This window comes from Thamnophis elegans, chromosome 2, assembly GCF_009769535.1.
Source record: "Thamnophis elegans isolate rThaEle1 chromosome 2, rThaEle1.pri, whole genome shotgun sequence".
NCBI classification, from domain to species: domain Eukaryota; kingdom Metazoa; phylum Chordata; class Lepidosauria; order Squamata; family Colubridae; genus Thamnophis; species Thamnophis elegans.
In genome coordinates, this window is record NC_045542.1 from 35,042,419 (window position 1) to 35,065,138 (window position 22,720).

At 42.8% G+C, this 22,720-nt stretch overlaps 1 protein-coding gene across 1 annotated transcript in view; it reads left to right on the top strand.

The window, feature by feature from the left end:
- RHBDL3 (rhomboid like 3) overlaps positions 1–22,720 on the top strand; it is a 137,688-nt gene that overhangs the window by 51,833 nt on the left and 63,135 nt on the right. Inside the window, exon 4 of the mRNA XM_032212050.1 lies at positions 14,638–14,796. Coding sequence (XP_032067941.1) covers positions 14,638–14,796 — 159 coding nt within the window. The remainder of the gene's footprint in view (positions 1–14,637; positions 14,797–22,720) is intronic.

Genomic DNA, 22,720 nt, shown 5'->3' on the forward strand with positions numbered 1-22,720 from the left:
TCATTTCCCATCTTCAGGCACTAAGCAGTGTTTGGGGAGCAGGCTTTCTGTAGTACAGTTAGTCCTTGACTTACGGCCACAACTGAGCTCAAAATTTCTGCTGCTAAGTGAGGCAGTTGTTAAGTGAGTTTTTCCCCTTTTAATGATATTTCTTGCCACAATTGTTAAGTGACTCAATGCCATTAAGTTAGAAACACTGTTGTTAAGTGGATCTAGCTTCCCCCTTGACTTTGCTTGTCAGAAGGTTGCAAAAGATTATCACATGGCCCCAGAACACTAATAATCATAAATACATGCCAAGCATCCAAAATTTGATCACATGACCCTGGGGCATAAAAAATGGATTTCTAACAGATGTTACCAAAGATTAGAACCCTCCAGAGTCTTTCATATGGACAAAAAACATCTAAAGATACAGGAAAGCTGCTGCTACAGTTAAGAGTCAAGATATTGTACACAAAGTATTGTTCTGCACTACAGATTTTGTTGGTTGCATTCATTTTGCTTTTTTTTTTTGAGATTTCACTGTTGGATAAGATTAATGTCTAGTCTAACAAAGAAAAAAACTAGAGGTGATATAATAGCATCCAGTATTTGAAGGACAGAGAGGAGAGGGTCAAATTATTCCTCAAAGCACCTGATGGCAAGACAATGGATGGAAGAGAGATCCTACCTAAGAATTAAGGATATATTTCCTGCCAGTGAGAACAATTAAGGAGTGGAACCGCTTGCCTCCAGAAGTTGTGTGTGCTGTATCACTGGAGGTTTTTAAGAAGAGACTGGACAGCCATTTGTCTGGAATTGTACAAGGTCCCCTACTTGAGCAGGAGATTGGACTAGAAGACCTCCAAGGTCCCTTCCAACTCAGCTATTTTGCATTCTGTATTCTGCTTTGTAATTCTACATGGCCAAATCTCACTGCATCTTTATTGAGCCCTGTTTGTTGTGTGGCTGAAACAGACTTTTAGCCCTAGTTGGGACCACCTCCTCTGTCATCTTGGGATTTCCAGTGTCCCATTGGTTGCTTTGGGACAAGTTTCTTGTACTCTTGAATGAATCAGGGTTTGGCCACAAATAATCTTGAGACAGAGTTTGCTCAGATGCTTCGTGAGAACTTGGTGACTAATAGCAGCGAAGATGCTGGCTCCCAGGGATTATGAAGGGGCTCTAGGATGGGAGCAATCTATTGCAGGCTGCTTGTCTTGGCTTAAAGTTCACGATTAGTGTTTGCCACTCTTTTGAAAACCATGTTGAGTGATGTGAGATGCCATTCCGTTCCCTGAAATTCTATTTTGCGCCATTCTTCTTTTTGCCTGCTTCATTTAGCCTCTCATTCTTTTTTTTTTAGCCTTCCATTCAAGGAGCATCTTTGACTCCCCCTTCCCATTCAGTTTTCCCTTTGCTGACTGCTCCTTCTGAACGTTGCTGGCTTCAGCTCCATTCATCCCCTCCTCTGCTCATTCACATCCCTGCTTTCCTTTACTCCATTCATATCTCACAATCTGTCTGGCCAAGCAAAGAACTTCTCTTCTTCACCGGCTGGTCCTTTTGTCCTTGGCAATCCCCTTAAACTTTGGACATTTGACAAAGCATGTTATTTTACATCCATTATTCTGAGGCATAGGAGTCCCCGTCCTCCCTTCCCCTTTACCCCTCACTCTCCTAACAGTAATTCAACACTTGGTTCAAAAATGACAGTGCAGAACGATAGGTTATCCTACCTTCACTTTGCTAATGATGTGCAATTTGCACCATATATATCTGATACATCCATCTATTTCTTTTTTGAGAAATGAGCAATTCCTTGAATAGCAGAGAAGGCTGTTGTAACTTTATTCTGAAACGAACTGAAAGAACATGATACTTTGCATTGTGCTGATTTTTGACATGAATTCAATAGTTTTTCTTCTCTTCTGGACATGGGAATACAGTCTCTTTGGTTTCTTTGGGAGATAATTTGGGTCTACTGGAGATCCACAGCTGCAAAAATGTTTTCCCTCTAGATTCATGTCCCTCCCCCCTCCCCCTGTCATCACTTAAAAATGAATTAAACCTTGGACATGATTATGATGAATTTCCTAAGATTTTGTAAATTCAGAAAACAGAGACTATCCCATCCACCAAAACTATAGTGTATCTGTCAGGCCTGTAGTTATGTTGCTTTTAGGATCTTTGGCTTGCCACACTCTCTATTATTTTCCTATGCTGTTTCATTAGTGTAGTAGTTGGGAGGGGGGAATAGAAAGGAGTAGAATTGTGGAATGTGTTGTTGTCATTCTTTACTAGAAGCCAAGGTCATCTTTTACCTCTGCATCTCTGCACCTGACCAGAACCAGCTGGGTGGAGATGCCAGTGTGGCTGAAGAAGATTGGACCATGTGATGGATTTATGGGTGTGGGGATAAGATCATGAATTTTCAACTGGGTGGAATCCAAGGAAGTTTTTCAGATTTGGGATTCCACAGATGTACCAAGATGTCTGACTTATTAAATTGGAACTTTAAGGATTGTTTTTCCTTGTACTCTGATTTAATTCTGCATGATACTTGGAACGCTGACAGTATCACTTGCCAGAAGCCTTAGTTTGATTACATTTTAGTGAAAAATATGTTCTAAAGAGAAGTATAAAAGGTTCCCTCGCACATATGTGCTTGTTGTTCCTGACTCTAGAGAACAGTGCTTATCTCTGTTTCAAAGCCGAAGAGCCAGCGCTGTCCCAAGATGTCTCTGTGGTCATGTAGGCGGCATGACTAAACACCGAAGATGCACGGAATGCTGTTGCTTTCCCACCAAAGTTGGTTCTTATTTTTCCACTTGTATTTTTCATATGCTTTCAAACTGCTAGGTTGGCAGAAGCTGGGACAAGTAACGGGAGCTCACTCTGTTATGTGGCACTAGGGATTCAAGCTGCCGAACTGCCAACCTTTCTGATCGACAAGCTCAGCATCTTAGCCACTTAGCTACCGTGTCCCTTTAGTAGAAAAGGCATTTTATACTGAAAATTCAGTATATCTAACTCAGGAGATGCTACATTAATTTTTCCATCTTTCCTGGAGAGGCAGTAACTCCATAAAATGCCACAGGTCCAACCAGGAATGATTTGCAATCAAGACAGCTTTGCTATAGTTAAATGGACAAGCAGCCGTGAACTTGGTGATGCTACAGCTATTCTTCCTTTGCCCTAGACTTGTTGCATGCCTATAAAACAGAGGTGGGGAACTATGGCCCTTTTATGACTTGTGAACTTGCCAGTTCAGGAATTCTGGGAGTTGAAGTCCACAAGTCATAAAAGGGCTATAGTTCCCCACCCCTCTATACAACATCCTTTCCCTCCCCCCCCCCGCACCCCAAACTAAAATATTCTAGGAAATCTAAGATCTGGCTTTCAATTATATGACTGGAACAGTCACTTTCGGATTATGCTTTTCAATTCCAAATAAGCTCAGCTATTCACACCAGCTAGAGTAAGAGCTGCTTTGTGTGGTGCAATTCTGCAGTGCAGGAGCTGTCCAGCATATGGGTGTGGAGATTTAGTAGGGGCACTTAAATGATATCTGGCTGCTTGTGAACAGGCGTCCTGTCTATCGCTCAGATTTGCCTTGGGTCAAAGCAATCTAGAGCTTGTGAAACACCCCAACGGAATCGCATTTAATCATTTGGGGCTGACTACAGGTTGTTCCTCAGGAAAAGAACTTTTAACATTCAGAACATTCTCCATGGTGTGAGAAAAATGGAAAGAGATTCAGGTGAATCAATTACTTTTTTTGTGAAGGAACAGAGCTGAATTACGGTCTGTTAAAGTGGCACTTCCCTTTCTCCTCATTCATTCTTCCTCCTGTCAGGTGATGGATGGAAGTAAGGAAGGAAGGAATAGCAATAGCAATAGCAGTTAGACTTATATACCGCTTCATAGGGCTTTCAGCCCTCTCTAAGCGATTTACAGAGTCAGCATATTGCCCCCACAGTCTGGATCCTCATTTCACCCACCTCGGAAGGATGGAAGGCTGAGTCAACCTTGAACCGGTGAGATTTGAACCGTTGAACTGCAGATAACAGTCAGCTGAAGTGGCCTGCAGTACTGCACCCTAACCACTGCGCCACCTTGGTTAGAAAGGAAGGAAGGACATTACATAGGAGTAAAGAGACAAGAAAAGCTTCATCTCTTTGCTGCCATCTAATGGCCATCTAGATTTCTGCAGCTAAAGTTGTTATTGTTTATCTGTTAGAGATAGGGTAGCTCCTCTCTCTTTGCTCAGTGCAGTGATAATTGCATACCAGTAAATACACTGAAATGGAATGTTTTAAAAAATATATATTGATAAACATATCAAGGCAGAATTGTTTACCTGGCAAGGACTCTTTTCTCTTTACAAGTGGAAATTTCTGTTTCTTTGGCTCTGGTAGGTCTCAGAGCTACTTGAATTGGGAAAAGAGATATGGCTAAGCAGTGTTGTGGCACTGATTTCCCCAGATATCAGGCCTTTGTTTAACAGCCCTGTGTTACCCACCCTATTTGTGAGCCCAGACGTGACTAATGTGCCTTTAATTAAAGTAAAAAAATAATTTTTAGATTCTGGATTAAAAGCTAAAGAAAAAAAAGTCTTTTCCTTTATAAAGGAAAGATTCCTGAATAATCTTTCTCCATCTTCTTTACAGGAGCATCTATTAATTTCAATAGATTAAAAAAACACTTTATAGAAAGTCTAAGAAGTGAAGTAATCTAATCTCAAATTGGTTTGTGATTAAATCCATGAACATATTTACATTTTTGTGTAAAAGCCTGTTAGGGGGATTGAGGGAATTAAGGGTAATTGTCATTAAAATGCAGAGGAAATCTTGCATGAAATGACGGTTAGTGTTCTATTGTCAAGGAGATTCCCAGCCTTCATAGTCTTGAGGAGTTTGGTTCCATTTTGTTCATTGAAGTATGAAGTTAGAGGCAGGAGTAATGCAACTGAACTTAAAATAGGAAGCCATTATGTTGGCTTCATGATAATGTTTTTCTCTGGTGGTGCTCTAAATAGGACTTGGAACTCAAGGGAGAATTAGGCCTGACTTGACCTACAAATGAAACTGAAGACAGTGACAGCTTCCCCATTCATATCTCAATAAAGGCTAGATGTTAGCTGAGTTTCCCCCACTTTTTTCTTTTTCTTTGTAGCAAGGATGCATGTTTCTATGAAGTCCATGCATTTCTAAAAGACAGAAGAAAACCTTAAAAAAAACCACAGTTCATCATTTTGAAATTTTTTGTATTTATGCTCAAAATAAGATTTGAAGCAGTTCAGGAGTGTTTTTCTTGATGTGCAGAAAAGACTTTATGTGTATTTTGTGTGTATGGATGTGTAGGTGTCTTCTTAAAGCAAGCAATCATTAAGAATCCTGTTTCTAAGATAAAACAAATGTTTTAAAATGGAACTAAACTTGAATTTTGCAGTTCTACTATCCCAGAAAAGTGTACCTTATGAAAAAGCATATATTAGTGGAAACAACATGAAAAAGCATTGATATTAGATATAGGCAAAAATACACAATGGTTTGCATTAGAAGAGGCATGCAAATTTTTAAAATAAAAGGAGAAGAGAGAAAAAATAATAGATGGAGAAATGGGAAGAACCACTTCTTAAGAACATAAGAAAAATATGTAACTTATAGAAATGCTTATTTTCCTGAGATGGTTATTTCCAAACATTTTTTTAAAAATCCTTAATAATAAAAAAGTGAAATAATATAAACAATTAATTCACTTTAAATAATTCAAGGCAAACTGAATTGAAGACAGCAGTAACTAGCTACTCAAAAGCCTGACTGCTCTCTGTTCAGGTATAACAGTAATAAGCCACAGCAAAGCTTATTACTTATTATCACATTTTGTAGCAGTACGCAAAGTGTATATACAGAGGTCTTGTAAGGCTAGTTCACACAAGTGCACACATATTTGAAACATCTTGAAAACATTGCCTCTCAATTGGTTCTTCTTCTTCTTCCTCCATGTCTAGATTAAACTTAAAACCGCAAGAATGAAGCCAACTTCTTGGCTTTGTCATTGGCCAAAAATAAGTCATGATTGGTACATGTTTCTGGTAGTAACTGATATACCAGCAGATGGGTCAGATTCTTTGTCTCTCTACATGCAGGTAGCTTCCACTTGACGATATTGGTTTCACACTTAGGCACTCTAACTTGTAACTTATTCAGGGTCCTCCAAGTTATATAAGGAGGGTCAGATCCTTCAGCCATATCCTCCTGTAATGTTATTCCTTGCTCGATGGTCTTCTTCCTCCATATTTTAATTCGATTTTGTTCTTGTGTACCCTCAAGAATGTTTGTTCTCACATGTGGCCAACCAGCAGCCAGCAAAGCTGGCAGCAGATTCAGACAGTTGAGTAGGTTGGGGAGGAATATGGGCCAGTCTGGGGAAGGCTCTGATGAGGGCTGTGTATCAGAGGCAGAGAGGGGCCAGAGCCATATGCCAGTTATCAGAGTCAGACATCAGTGAGGCAGACAAACAGCTGGAGCCTGTTCCCAGCGTGCGCATGGGTAGAGTTGCCAGATGAAGGGAACAGCTAAAGAACAGAGGTTGACTTGGGAGTAAAGCCACAGGTGGACGATGAATGGAAATTTCCAGAGGAAATAAAAGAGGAGCAACAGGGGAGTGGAGTTTGCAGGAGACAATTAATTCACTTAATTGGCTTGTGACTCTCCGAGACTCCTTGCCAAGTTTTGCAGATCTCGGCTTCCACCCACTGGTTCTCATCTTACCTTCAGGCCTATGGAGAATAATTCCACACTGTCTCCTCCATGACATCCCTCAAGTATTGGGAGGCAGCTATCATGTCTCCCTATAGTCTTCTCTTCTTTAGTCTGAATATATATCAAGTTCCTTTAATCAGTTTTCATAGGATTTGGCCTCCAAACCCCTTACCATCTGCTTCAGGAGCTGTGAATCCAAGCTGCAGAGTAAGATTTTTTTTAAACCCCATTGGGTGTCAAAGTTAAAATTATCCAGGAATCAATAGAGGTCCAAATTAGCACTTATCATATTTTTCAGAGTATAAGACACACCTTTTTTCCCTTAAAAAAGAGGGTGAAAACTGAGTGCGTCTTATACATTGAATACAGCATTTTTGATCTCCTGAAACCCTGTCCTGCACATCCTGTTTTTTGCAAAAATGGACATGCAGAAGACTTGGGAAGCCTATAAAGTACTCCTGGGGGCTGGGGAGAGCAAAGACAAGTGAAAATGGGCCCGTTTTTCACAAAAACAGGGGTGTTTTGCCCTCCCAAGCCCCCAGGGGCACTCTGTAAGCCTTACAAACTCTCTGCAGCCCCATTTTTTTTCGTTTTTGCCCTATCAAGCCCCCAGGAGCACTCTGCAGGCCTCCCAAACCCTCTGCATGCCCCGTATTTGTGAAAAATGGGCCCATTTTTGGGCTCCCAAACCCCCCACATGTCTCATTTTTGTCCTCCCCGGCCGCCAGAAGCACTTTGCAGGCCTCCCAAACTCTGCATGCATGCCCCATTATCACAAAAAAACGGAGGGCCTGCAGAGTGCTCCTGGGGGCTGGGGAAGACAAAAACTTTCTTTTAATTTACCTCTTCAGAATCTTGGTGTGTCTTATGGTCTGAAAAATATGGTAACTCAGTTACCGTAATTCTAGTTGAGTCCAAGTCTGCTTCTCCCCATCCAGGCAGTGACAGTCTTCATTCCTGGGTTAAGACATCCCTTATTGAGTCCGGAGTGGAGATATCTGGGTTTCCTTATTACTGTATTTTTTGGAGTATAAGACGCACCAGAGTATAAGATGCACCAAGGTTTTGAAGAGGCAAATTTAAAGTTTTTGCAATCTGCAAACCTCCCAAAAATGACCCGTTTTTTTGCAAAAAATGCCTCTGTTTTTTGTCAAAAAAAATTGCATGCATAGCCTTTAGGAGGTTTATAGATTACTCCTGGGGGCTGGGGGTGCAAAATTGAGCAAAAAACAGCCCGTTTTTCACTCATTTCTGCCCTCCCCAGCCCCCAGGAGCACTCTGAAAGCCTCCTACAGGCTCTGCAGGGCCATTTTGGTGAAGTGGGTGTGGTTTCGGGAGGCAAAAAAATGCTGTATTCAGTGTATAAGATGCACCCAGATTTCAGCCTCTTTTTTGAGGGAAAAAGGTGCGTCTTATACTCCAAAAAACACAGTATATTGAAGATTCATCATTTCAAGCAAGCAGATGACATTTCCCATCAACTTCATATACATGTTGAAAAAGATCACAGAAGGGACTGAGCTTTGGGGCACCCCATAATGGAATGTTGAAATATATGGCTCCTTCCCACTGCTACCATTGATCGGATCACTTTACTAGAAGAGCAATAGAGCCACTGGAAATATTCCCAAAGGTGCTTTTCCCAAAAGGCAACTGGAGAAGATGCTTCTGAAGTTCTGAACAAGTTTCTTGGATGAGAAGTGAAATGTTTCAAAGGAAAAAAAAAACTCAAAAAGCCAAGTTGCCTTTTGGAAAGAAATACCTTTGGGACAACCAATGACTTGAAGAATTGAGCATCTCCATAGACACTGTACAGGTACTTAAGTTGAGCCCCAAATTTCTGTGGCTAAGCAAGACATTTGTTAAGTGAGTTTTGCTCTCTTTTATGACTTTTCTGGTCACAGTGGTTAAGTGAATTCCTGCAGTTGTTAAGTTAGTAACACCGTTATTAAGCGAATATGGCTTCTCCATTGACTTAGCTTGTCAGAAGGTCCCGAGACACTGCAACCGTCATAAATATGAGTCACTTGCCAAGCATCTGAATTTTGATCAGGTGACCACGGGGGTGCTGCAAGGGTTGTAAGAGTGAAAAACGGTCATAAGTCCCTTTATTCGCGGCCGTTGTAACTTTGAATGGTCATTAAATGAACTTTTGTAAGTCGAGGTCTACCTGTAAAGATTGCCTCTATGGCAGTGATGGCAAACCTTTTACACACCAAATGCCCAAACTGCGTGCATGCCCATGCCCATGCCCAAACTGAAAGGTGCATGCACATGCATGTGCAAAAGCGCACATATATGCTGACATGCATCTGCATGCATGGACATGCGCGAATATACACATGCACGGACATGTGCAAACCTGAAGACCAGCTGGGAGGTGGGGGGCTGGGCATCCCAACACCAGCAGCGCGGCAAGAAAGAAGATCTTTTTCTTTCGTGAGCTTCTGTTTTGTCGCACACAAAAGAAACGCCACGGAGATCTGACCTGGGGCTATGGTGCGCATGCCAGCAGAGAGGGTTCTGTGTGCCACCTCTGGCACACGTGTCATAGGTTGGACATCTTACGGTGTACTGCGCATTCGCAGGGGACGGGTGCATGCGGGGGATACACTCACATTCACGGCGGGGTGGGGGCATTTGTGAGGGGCACTCACATATTTTGGAGGTTCACACGTGTGTGGCTCCCCGCACCCAATTTTGGGTCTGAAAGGCCTCTTGCACCAACCTGGAATCAAAAAAATGGGCGAGGGGGGGTAGGGCGCATCTGCGGGGGATGCACATGCATGCGTGGGGGATATGTGCACATACAGGGAGGTGGATGCATGCATGGGGGCAGGGTGCATGTGTGTGGGCCCTCACTCACATTACATTTTGGGGTTGCGCGGGCGGGCGCATTTGGTCACTCTGCACCAAAAAGGTTAGGCATCCCTGATTTAGGTTGAGAAATTCAAAAGGCTACCCAGAAGAGAGCATAGGGCAGCCCAGCTCCATCCGGGGGCCGAGAAACCTCCGTGGATGTGTTTGTGAAATCACCTGGGCCTGAGCTTGCCTCCAGGGTGTCTTTACATTTTCCAGGCTCCACCGGTGAGATTTATTTTGCTGTAGAACATCTTTCACTTGCGTTGCAGAACTGATTTATCCACTGTCTCCAGTTAAGGATTTTTCTCCTTCCTCTATCTCGGGGCTTCTGATAAGGCAGCACAAGGCCGTTAACGCTGAAAACATGAGCGTAGGAGGGTCTATAAAATCAAATGGGCCGGAATTGAAAACCAGAGATTATAAAAATAAGAATGATAAAAGGTAACCTTTCAGAGGACATCTTTACAACATCTGCTGCCTCTTCGCTGTCTTGACTTGTCCCCCCCACCTCCAGTTATGGTGAGGCTGAATGGTTTTAAAAAGCAGCACGCTAATTCATGTGAGGATGGAGCTCTTGGCTTCCCTGAGGCACTTGGGGATACCAATAAAGGAGACTAGTTGAAGCTCAAGGTTGAACTGTGGGGTCCTTGTTGCGCTCTGAGCTTGCTTGTTTTCTTGCAGACATTTCATTACCCAAACTATCGTATTTTTCGGAGTATAAGATGCATCAAGGTTTTAAGAGGCAAATTTTAAAAAAAGTTTTTGCAGTCTGCAGACTTCCCAAAAACGGCCCCTTTTTTTGCGAAAGCGGGCCCATTTTTTCCCCCAAAAAAAGAGCATGAATAGCCCTTAGGAGGCTTGTAGAGTGTTCTTGGGGGGGAGGACGAGCAAAAAACAACCCGTTTATCTCAAAAATGGGCCCATCTTGTGCCCCCAAAAAGGGTATTAGGAAGCTTATAGAGTGCTCCTGGGGGCTGGGGGGGGGGAGATTTTGAGCAACAAACGGCCCATTTTTGCTCATTTCTGCCCTCCCCAGCCCCCAGGAGCTCTCTGAAAGCCTTCTAAAAGCTATGCATGGCTATTTTGGTGAAGGGGGTGGAGTTTCAAGAGGCAAAAAATGCTGCATTCAGTCTATAAGACACACCCAGATTTTCAGCTTCTTTTTTGAGGGAAAAAGGTGCATCTTATACTCCGAAAAATATGGTAGGTAACACCATCAGTGCTAGTCAGCACTACCGGCAATCCTTGAGTTATACCAGTTTACTTAGCGACCGTTCAAAGCTATAATATCAACTCCCATCCCCCCCAAGTACTTACGACACGGTCCTGACTTTACAAATGTTGCAGCACCATGGCTCAGTTGTTCACCCTTACAAAGGACTACAGACACACTGCAACATTCGCCCTGCCTATCCCCCCGCCCCCCGCCCCGCTGGATCTCCATAGGCACTGGGCTTGTGGAGACTCACTTACCTTGCAGAGATCTTGCGAGCTGTCTCCTCTGCAGCCTCTCTGCTGCGGTTTCTTTGCATGCATCCCTGAAAGCTCTGGTCGTCTTTGTAAAAAGCATTTTTTGCGTGAAGAACGGAGGCTGGGGGAGTGGGTATCATGCGTGCTGTTCCCAGCCTCTGTTCTTCACACCAAAAGCCTTGAGGAAAGCTGACCAAAGCCTGAAGGGACAAGTGATTGCATCCTGGCAGGCTCCGTGTCAGGGTTTCAAGTAACACCTCCAACAAAAGAAGACTCCGAGGCGTGAAGTTCCTCAAAGTTCCATTTTATTAAAGATGTCGTCTTCGCACATCTGGGAAAACCCGCATCTGAAAGCTTCCAGGTTTCCCCCACCCAAATGAAAGTCCAAGCTCCTGCCCAGCACCCACATGTTCATCGCATGGTCCAATCCAGAGGTAGGTTTCGGCCGGCTTTACTGCCGGTTTGCTTGTGCGTGTGCCAGTTGTGAGCTGTGCGCACATGCGCATTTCTATTTAAAATCATTCTGCATAGACGTAGAACTGAAAAACAAGATGGCGGCACCAACGATGCCAACTGGAGAACCAGTTCAGGGGCGTGGCAGGCCTGCCAGTTCCAGTGACCCACCCCGCCATACCACTAGGAACCCACCTCTGATCCAATCAGGCACTGTCCAAAACTGGAGATGCCTCCCAGTCACACCATCACAGCTGCAGGGCAAGGTGTCCTTGACTCCCTGACAAAAGAATGTTATTTTGACTATATCTCACCCATACTCCCTATAATCCCCCCTCCTGTTTTCCCATGGTAGAAATTGTGGCAGGCCTGAAGGCCCTGTGTAAAAGATGGCTTCTGACACTCCAGTCATCTTTTCAAAAAGCTTTTGGCATGAAGAACAGAGGCCGGGACGGTCAGCCAAACCCTGCAGGGCGAGTGACCAAGGACTCCTCACTTAGGTGAGACACAAAGTAAGAGTGGCCTAAGATTCTCTCCAGGTTCTGGAAACCACTTGCACACGGAATGGGACAACTCGCCGCAGGCAACTCATCACAACCAATTTGCCACAGCCAATTCACCATGGCTAACTCACCACAGGGACAATTCGCTGTGGGACGATTCAACAATTCAATTTTATCATTTAAAATAATTAAAAAGTTATTTTAATTTTTGTCATTTGCATTTCATTTTGTCCCTCTTAGGCATCCTTTCTTTTAATGATTCTATTGCACTAGTTCTTTGACACTAGTGTAACTCTTGTTCCACGGCAATTTGGCCTGCAGTGAGTTGGCCGTGGCAAGTTGGTCATGGCAACAGGTATTACAAGGGGTTAGAATCTTCCCAAGGTGGCTCAGTGGCTAAGACGCTGAGCTCGCCAATCAGAAAGGTCAGCAGTTTGGCAGTTCGAATCCTAGCGCTGCATAACGGAGTGAGCTCCTGTTATTTGTCCCAGCTTCTGCCAACCTAGCAGTTCGAAAGCACATAAAAATACCAGTAGAAAAATAGGAACTATCTTAGGTGGGAAGGTAAACAGCCTTTGGCATTTAGTCATGACCACGGAGACGTCTTCGAACAGCGCTGGCTCTTCGACTTTGAAACGGAGATGAGCCAGCGTCCCCTACATATGTGTGAGGGGAACCTTGACCTTTAGGGTCTTCCTTCGTTGCTTGGATGTTCAGAATCCCCTGACACGATGCCTTTGGAAATTGGGATACCCTTGCATCTAGGTCTCCTCCTTTCTGGGATGTGGCCTACTTCCACATCTGCCCTCTTCCTTAAGATGTCTATCAAGTCAGGCCACAAATTCCATTCCTGGCTGATTTGAGGTACCCTGTTTGAAGCAGCAGCAATGAAATCCATATGCTCCCCTGGCCGAGCCATCTGTCTCAGCTAACTTGGGTAACTGTGTTACTGTAGGTTTCTTTTCTTGAAAAGATTGAAAAGAAGGAGAAGGAGAAAAAACACTGCCCAATTTAGCTGCTGGCAAGCTGCTCCTTTTGCCTCCTGCCCCCACTTCCCTGCCTCTTTGCCAAGCCAATCAATCCCAGCCAAAGGTGGGAGCTTTGTTTGCAGTCAGCGAGAGCCAGCGTCTTCAAAAGGGGTTTTGTTGCTTTTACCAAGCTGCCTTTTCCACAGACAAAATGTTTCCATGGAAAAATGCCCTCCTGGGCTGAACTTTTCTCATGAATCTTCACCTCTTTTCTTCCGCCTGCAACTCAAGTGACAAGCTTGATATCATTATTATTATTGGCAACCAGAAGCCGGCAGGCCAAGTGGAGAAGATCAAAGACCAGCCTGCAGTCAGACGAGGACCCAGCCAAGATGAAGTTGCATTGGATTTACTGTAAATTGCTGCGAGCTTCCGTGGGGATTTCATTTTTTAAAGGCAAAATACCTTCCGTCTGATGCCAGTCTTAGCTTCCTCCTTTTGTGATCACAAAACCATTGATTGTAAAACAGCATATTTTATCTCTCCATTAATCACTCTTCTGTGTAGCAGAAATAAAACTACAGTACTTACAAGGGTAATACTGTATTATCCGTCTTTGGCACCCAGTGAATCTTAAATGCAATCTTTGTAAGGTAGAAACTTGTTCTGTTTGAAGGATTTTTAACTACAAAAGAGCAACACATTAAACGTTATTTTCATAAGAAGTCACCATTTTACCTATTCTTATTCTTTTCTCTGAAGGGACATGGTGGCTCAGTGGCTAAGATGCTGAAGTTGTCAATCAGAAGGTTGGCAGTTCAGCGGTTTGAATCCCTAGTGCCGCGTAATGGAGTGAGCTCCTGTTACTTGTCCCAACTAGCAGTTCAAAAGCATGTAAAAATGCAAGTAGAAAAATAGGGACCACATTTGGTGGGAAGGTAACAAAGTTCCCTGTGCCTTTGATGTTTAGTCATGCCAGCGGAGAGGTCTTTGGACAGCACTGGCTCTTCAGCTTTGAAACGGAGATGAGTCTGGAACGACTAGCACATATGTGCGAGGGGAACCTTTACCTTTTTTCTTTTCTCAGGGTCACTAGCACTTAAAAACACTGGAATTATAATAGATAATATGTTAACATTTGTCATTTCAGTGGATATAAGGCTGAGTTTCTCAAGCTTTTTTAGAAATAGTCGTTAGAGCAGTTCATTTCCAAGGAAACATCCTTGAATATCTTGCAACAGAGGTGTTCAAGTCGATTTCATTGAGGGCCTCATCAGTGTTGTATTTGACTTCGGGGTGGGGGTGGGGGGTGTCCATGGTTGGCATGTCCAGCTTGACGTCATTCCTGTCAGGGGCGCCTGTGATGGCCTGAGTGCTCTGTCAGCGAAAACAGGCTCCTGAGCTCCGTTTTCGGCTGCCACAGCCTCCTGCAACCCTCTTCCAGTGAAAACAGAGCTCAGGAGTGCCGCACGCGAGTAAAGCAGTATATAAATCTGAGTGCTATTGTCATTGCTATTGAACAGTCACTGAATGAACTGTTGTAAGTCGGGGAGTACCTGTAATTGCCTGTTCCTGCCATTCACTTTGATGAATGCATCATTCCCTTTCTTTATCTGTTTCTGTATCCAGCTGGATCCTGAGAACATGGGTTATATCAGCACAGAGAAATTTCGGAACCTCCTCCAAAGACATAGCTCTGAACTGGATCCGCATAAACTGGAAGTGCTTTTGGCCTTGGCAGACAACAATTCGGATGGGAAGATTTGTTACCAAGACTTTGTCAACTTGGTAAGTGATTTTCTAGCTGGTAGAAGAGAAAATGAGGGTGTGTGTATATGAAAGCATCCATGTCTGGAAATACCTCGGGATGTAAAGGAAAGACACAGATGGGAGTATAATGAGAAGGGAATACTGCTAGTCCTTGGTTTATGACCATAATAGGGACTGGACAATTTGTTATTAAGTGGTACGGTTGTTAAGCGAGTCATCGAGTGATCTGAGCTGATTTTATCTTTTTTCCCATGAATGTTAAGTGAATCACTGTGATTGTTAAGTGAATCACAACTGGTGACCTTTCCTGCTGGCTTCCCCATTGACTGCTGGTTGGAGGCCACCTGGAAAAGTTCAAATGGTGATCATGTGACCACAGGATGCTGCAACAAACATAAATTCCAAGAGCCAAGGTGGCGCAGTGGTTAAATGCAGCACTGCAGGCTACTGCTAGATCAGCAGGTCAGCGGTTCAAATCTCACCGGCTCAGGGTTGACTCAGCCTTCCATCCTTCCGAGGTGGGTAAAATGAGGACCCAGATTGTTGGGGGCAATATGCTGACTCTCTGTAAACTGCTTAGAGAGGCCTGAAAGGCCTATGAAGCGGTATATAAGTCTACTGCTATTGCTATTGCTATTGCTATTGCTAATTCATGATGGTTGCCAAGCATCCAAGTCGTGATCATATGTTGCTTCTCCATAGGAATGCGATAGTGGTTGTAAGCTTGAGGATTGGTTGTAAACAGTGGTGGGATTCAGCCAGTTCGAACCTATCCTGTTTCTCTGAAAGTAAGACCTCCTTGGATAATAAGCCCAATCGGGCTTTTGAGCGCATGTGCTAAAATAAGCCCTCCCCTGAAAATAAAACCTCCCCGAAAATATTGCAACACTGCAGCAGCCGTGAGGTGACTATGCTTGCCGCCTCTTGCACCACAAAAATAAGGCCAAGCTTATTTTGGGGATCAAAAGAAAACAATGTCCTGTTTTATATTTGGGGAAACACTATTCAGGAGAACCGGTTGTTGGAAGAAATCTTATTTTGTTTTTTTTCCACTTTACAGGGCTAATCCTGTAAGAAAGGCAGGGAGGAAACATTCTGGTGTTGTTTCTAGCCTAATCTTTATTGCCCTGTTTACAGAAGATGCCTCTCCGGTTAACTCTTATTACATTGTAACAGCTAAGGTGAAGTGCTGAGTGATGTTGAGTTGGCCACACCCACACAGTCACATGGCCACAGAGCCACGCCTACCCAGCTGGTCATTAGGGCAGAAAACCGATAGTTAAATTATTTGAATCCCACCACTGGTTGTAAGTCACTTTTTTCAGCATTGTTGTAACTTTGAACCCTCATTACATTAATGGTTGTAAGGTGAGGACTTCCTGTAATCTCTAAAAGGAAAAGGGAAGCATTGGTAGGCTAATCAGCACAGCAATCAATTAGCAAGTCTTGCCTTGCCTGCTGAGATTGTCTGAAATGGTATAGGTCAGATCTCCTGCTTAAGCAGGGGGCTGGACTAGAAGACCTCCAAGGTCCCTTCCAGCTCTATTCTGATTCTGATTGGAAGGGGATGACCAGATAGATCCTGTGGTTATTGTAGGCTTGACTACTGTATTTTTCAGAGTAAAAGATGCACCAAAGTTTTGAAGAGGCCAATTTTTTAAAAAGTACGTAAGTAGATAGAGGGAGGGAGGGAGAGAGAGAGAGAGAGAAATATAGTAGGTAGGGAGAGAGAGTAGTTAGGTAGGTAGGTAGATAAAGGGACAGAGAGAGAGAAAGAGAGAGAGAGAAATACAATAGGTAGGAAGAGAGAGAGAGTAGGTAGGTTGGTAAGTAGAGGGATAGAGAGAGAGAGAAATACAGTAGATAGGGAGGGAGTGAGAGAGAGTAGGTAGGTAGGGTACGTAGGTAGATAGAGGGGGAGAGAGGGAGAGAGAGAAATACAGTAGGTAGATAGGGAGAGAGAGTAGGTAGGTAGATAGAGAGAGAGAAAGAGAGAGAGAAATACAGTAGGTAGGGAGGGAGAGAGAGAGTAGGTAGGTAGATACAGAGAGAGAAAGAGAGAGAGAGACAGAAATATAGTAGGTAGGTAGGGAGAGAGAATAGGTAGGTAGGTAGATGTTTCCAGGTGTATTTATCCATGTGCTGGAGAAGGAAATCGCTGACAATCTGCAGCACCTAAGACTGTTTCTGCTGGCACAGCACTTGATCAATCTAATTCTCATCAATCACTCTAACTAAAGAGCTTTCTGAAAGGGAAAAAAAGTTTTTGTACTCTGCAAATCTTCCCAAAACGGCCCATTTTTCATGAAAACGGGCCCGTTTTTTTTTAAAAGCATGAGTAGCCTTTGGGGGGGCTTGCAGAGTGCTCCTGGAGGGGTGGGGGGCAAAAAACAAGCAAACAATGGTCCGTTTTTTGTCAAAATTGCATGCATAACCTTATGGAAGCTTATAGAGTGCTCCTGGGGGCAGGGGGGGCTGTTTTTTTGCTCATTTCTGCCCTCCCCAGCTCCCAGGAGCTCTCTGAAAGCCTTCTACAGGCTCTGCACGGCCATTTTGGTGAAGGGGTGGGGTTTCAGGAGGCAAAAAATGCTGTATTCGATGTATAAGACGCACCCAGATTTTCAGCCTCTTTTTTGAGGGAAAAAGGTGCGTCTTATACTCCGAAAAATATGGTAAGTGCCAGCCCATTCTGGGCTGAAATTCTTAAACACTGGTTTTAGAATATTAGCCAGCAGCATCACAAGAGAGAAGCAGCTTACGTTACTGTGCAGAATTGCCCTGGAGTTTAGAAATCCTTCTCATGCAATATTATACATCTATTTCAGCCCGGGAATTCATGTATACATAATTTGCTTATTTGTGCATTTATTTATTCAGTGTGTTTCTTCTGTGTAATGAGGAGAGATCCATTTCCCAATGTGCAGGGTTAGAAAAACAATTTTTATGTTCCTTTCTGACACGTATGTTTGCATTTCTACTTTCCAGAAGCACAAATGACCTTAGCTAGAGTTTGGGGATTTCTGGTCATTTTGAAAACTGAATTATTTTAAGCCCATCTGTGCTCAGCCCCCCTTTTTTTGTCCCTTTTCCAAAACTGAATTATTCAAAAACACAGTTTCAGTTTTGGAAAAAGACCCAGACGAACCACAAACATCCTCATTCTTTTTCCTGTTTTGAGCTGGAGAAAAACCAAGGGAAGGAAAAGAAGAAAAATTTGAGAGAAAGCAGAAGGGGGAAAATTACACTAAAAACAAAAAATGGTTGTGGTCCCCTGCTTTATAGTGAAATGAAAGTTGAGCTCACAGTGTGGGAAAGTTGGAGATTGATGGGGTTAAGACAGCTGAGTTTCTTTAGAAAGTGCAGATCAACCCAGGGGTGTGTGTGTGTGTGTCTTTTAATTGGATGGCAAGGAAGAAGCGGAGAAGACTAAAAAATGCATTTAGGAGGGCCAAAAGGCAGAGCAGAAGCAAACTACCTTGCTGTGAATGCTTGGAGATCAATTTCAAACCCATATCTTTGATGTGATGTGGAATTTGGCCTAACTTCCCAGTCAATATTTTGGATTGTGTTCTATCTAAAGAAGTATTGCTTTGATTTCCAAAACCTTTTACAAACAATGCTTAGAGGTACACACTATCTTCTCTAAAAGGAGCTGAGTTTTGTAGAGAAAGCTCTAGATCAGGGCTGTCAGACTCATGTCACCACGTCGTCATCATGTGACGTATCAGGACTTTTTCCCCCTTCCCTAATCCGAGAGGTGGGCATGGCAAGCATGTGATGCATCCAGCCTGCGGACCTTGAGTTTGACACCCCTGCTCTACATGGAGTTTTTTTGTATTCTTCCTATTTACTTCCTCTGGTTATCTCACTGGGATCTGAACATGAATGGACTTGGTGAATTTATGAAGATCCTGCTACTCTCATGGTGAAGAAGTGTTGCTTTGACTCTTTCTACACACAAGCAAATCACAGTATCACAAACACACCAGTCTCATTCCTGGATGGATGCAGTGGTGGGGTTCAAAAAAAATTTCTACCAGTTCTGTGGGCGTGGCTTTGTGGGTGTGGCTTGGTTGGCATGATATGGCTTGATGGGCATGGCTTGGTGGGCATGGCAGGGGAAGAATACTGCAAAATCCCCATTCCCTCCCAATCAGCTGGGACTAGAGAGGCAGAGAATAGATGGGGGCAGGGCCAGTCAGAGGTGGTATTTACCGGTTCTCTGAACTACTCAAAATTTCCTCTACTGGTTCTCCAGAACTGGTCAGAATCTGCTGAATATCACGTATGTATGTATGTATGTATGTATGTATGTATGTATGTATGTATTCCTTCCATGAGTACCTGGATAGATGGGTAGCTTCTCTTAGTATCCATCTCTAGTACCACCATGTTCTGTCCTCAACACAGGTGTATAAATCCTGAAACAAATGTAGTGAAAAAGACTACCATCTTTTCTGATGAAAAGGTGATATGCCATCATTTGTTTATTAGATTTTTATCTTGCCTTTACTACTTTATCAGTAACTCAAGGTGACAAACCTACCTAATGTTCCTTCTTCCTCCTATTTTCCCCACAACAACAGCCCTGTGAGGTGGGTTGGGCTGAGAGAAAGTGACTGAGAGGTCACCTAGTTGGCTTTCATGGCTACAGTGGGACTAGAACTCACCGTCTCCCAGTTTCTAACCTAGTATCATAGACTAAACTGGCTCCCTTGTTTTCCCTCTTTCTTTGGTTGTTTTTCATGTTCTATTTTCTCTGTTACAAAATACTGTTTCTTTCTTTCAGTCATTAGTTCTGTTCAGGTAACCTCAACAGCTTTCTGGAAGCCAAAGTGACTTTCTCATATTGATGCTCAGTAAACACTTCTCTTTTTTATGAAGTTTCTTAGAATCCTCTCTGTTCTAAAGTTTCCCGTGAGTCAAACAATCTCCAGGCGGTTGCTGTTAGCAACAGCACATTGCACTGCAAGCCCAAGTGTGTTGAGCACATCCATGTGTAACCTCATAGGCCTTCTAAGTGGTTTCCCACATATAGTGAACAGCACCTGTAATAAAACATGGCTTTAGTGTTTACTGAAATGAATCCGGAGCACTGCTAAAACCAAATACAGTCTTAATCTGCTGCCTTTCAGAAGTTTTGAATTCTCCTTAAATTCTGGTATCACCCTTGACTATCAGGATCTTTGTCTTGAAATGTGGATAAGCATCTCTAAACCAGGGGTGAAATCAACTTACCTTCGCTACCGGCTTGCAAATGTGAGCACACAGAGCATCAAAAAGGGGACATGATGATGTGTGGGTGGAGCCTCCCGCCACCACCGCTACCAGTTTGCCCGAACCTGATAGATAGAACCAGCTGAATTGCAACGCTGCTCTAATCTCATATCCAGAAGTTGCTTGCTTTTCATAATTATGTATCTCTCCATGTCCGTACAGATGATTTGAAGTGCAAGTTCAAACTTTTTAAGAAGGTGACCCGACACACCTGAGTAATTTTCTGACTTGCTGGCTAAATAATTGACTTAAAAATGGAACAATTTGCTAAGGGAAAACCTTTCACTGGTTTCAGATTCCCTTAAAATTGAAATTCCATTCTGTATCTCTTGGTTCTACCAGAGATGTTGCTCTTATCAATGCCTTCTGCCTGTGCTTGGGGTTAAATAGATAGCAGCCAAGTTAATTGCCTTTATTGATCTTCTTTTAAATTCTTTAAGTGCAATTTGTGCCTTCTCTTGTTCTTCTGTTTTACTTGTTTATCCTCAGAATAAACTTTATATAATTGTACAATTGACTGTAACGATTTTAAAAGATAACCTTCCCTAAACATTCCCCTAAACTATCTCTGCAAGATGGCATGACTCCCTTTGGTTCCTTGGATTTTTCAAGGGTTTTATTAAATTCAGCCTTAGGTTTTAGGGAAAGAAATCTAGCATAAGTGCTCATTTTAAAATTTAATTTTAATAAAACTGTTAATTGTATTTTATTTCTAGAGATGGACTGTGCATTAAATCTCTCCAACTAACTATACATGATGGACATAGATTAGTTTATGAATCTGGACTGGTAATTCCTTTTCAGGATTTTCGGTGGGTTTGGAAGCTAAGCAGAGTTGCATCTGGTTACCTCCTGAATCGGAGATTACCAGGAAATACCAATTGTGGTCTCAGTTGTGGTCGTGACTTGAGATCTACCCAGAGGTGGTATTCAGCCAGTTCAGGCAAGTTCTGGAGAACCGGTAGCGGAAATTTTGAGTTGTTTGGAGAATCAGCAAATAGGCTGGCCCCGCCCCTGCTGCCTCCCAGCTGATCTTCTTTTGTTGCCCTGAACAGGAGAACGGAGCTGGAAAGCAGGTTAGTGGGCTGGGGAGGAAATGGGGATTTTGCAGTAACCTTCCCCCAGGAGTGGGAAGGGAATGGGGATTTTGCACTATCCTTTCCCTGCCACGACTACAAAGCCACACCATGCCCACAAAGCCACGCCCATAGAACCGGTCGTAAAAAAAAAAATTGAATCCCACCACTGGGCCTACCTGTATGTCTAACACTTATTTCTCCACTGTTTCTTCTCCCAATCTCATTTTAGGGGGTCCCTGACAGATTCACTAGGCCATGTCAAAATAGGTAGTGAATGGGAGCTGAAAAGGGAAATTCCAAGCAGTGCTCTATTTTTGGATCTGTCAAAACTCTTTTGGAAGTATTGTCACTTGGGCTTGTTTTCTTGTCAACGATGCACAAATTGTTTGCCAGTGTAGTACCTTGGTCCAGGTTTTGTTTCAACTTCTCAATCTGATTTCTACCTTGGAGAGATTCAGGAAAGAGGCCAACCCAGGTTTAGCTTGCTGTGAGAGCTCTTTTCAAATGCCTTGCCTGAAATTAATCAATCATCTAATTAATTGGCTTTTGCAGTTGCGTTCTCTATCCTTTGGCTGTAAATAAAGCCAGGATTTAAATTAGCTACGTTGTAAATTAAAATAAAATAGGGATGTCATTCAGAAGTGGCTGACAGGGCTATTTTCTTCTGAGCCACATCCAGTAAACTGGTTGGAATTGATTAATATGGCAACATATCCCTCTAACTAGTGTGTTTTGAGTGATTATTTATTTACTTTCTAAAGCCATCTCATGAACAAGTGACTCTGGATGGCATGCAAAAAAACTTACACATTTAGTTTTTAAATTGTTTACATTTTTTAAAAATATAAATTTTCAGGGTGAGCGATCACTATTAGAGTTGGCAATGAATTGCATGTTTGTCTTTTTAATTTTTATTGAAAACCTTTCAGAGATATAAAAGATACACATTTAAGAAAAAGGGAGTATAGAAAGAAATGCAAATATAGAAAAAGAAAAGATATAAAAAGAAACAACTTCCAAACTTCTGCATCACAGTTGCAATCTTATCCTCATTTCCTTCCTCTCTAAGGTTACTACAAGATCTCTCCTCTTCCAATATTAAACCCTTTTCAATCAGCAAATCCAGAAATTACAAAACATTCCCTCCCCCCAATTTGGGGATCCAGCGAAACATCTTTTCTAAATATTTTAAATCCACTTTCAATACCATCTCCATATTTTCATTTATTTATTTTATTTATTTGATTTGTCAATCGTTTACAAGATAATAGGTATAAGAATAAACATGAATATGAATGACAAGGGTACAAATAAGTGGGGACAGTAGGACAGGGATGGTAGGCACGATGGTGCTCTTATGCATGCCTCTTACAGACCTTTTAGGAATGGGGTAAGGTCAATAGTAGACAATCTTAGGTTAAAATCATGGGGGTTTGGGGATGAAACAACAGAGTCAAGGATTGCATTCCAGGCATTGACCACTCTGTTACTGAAGTCGTATTTTCTGCAATCAAGTTTGGGGCCGTTTACATTTAGCTTGTATCTGTTGTGTGCTTTTGTATTATTGTGGTTGAAGCTGAAGTAGT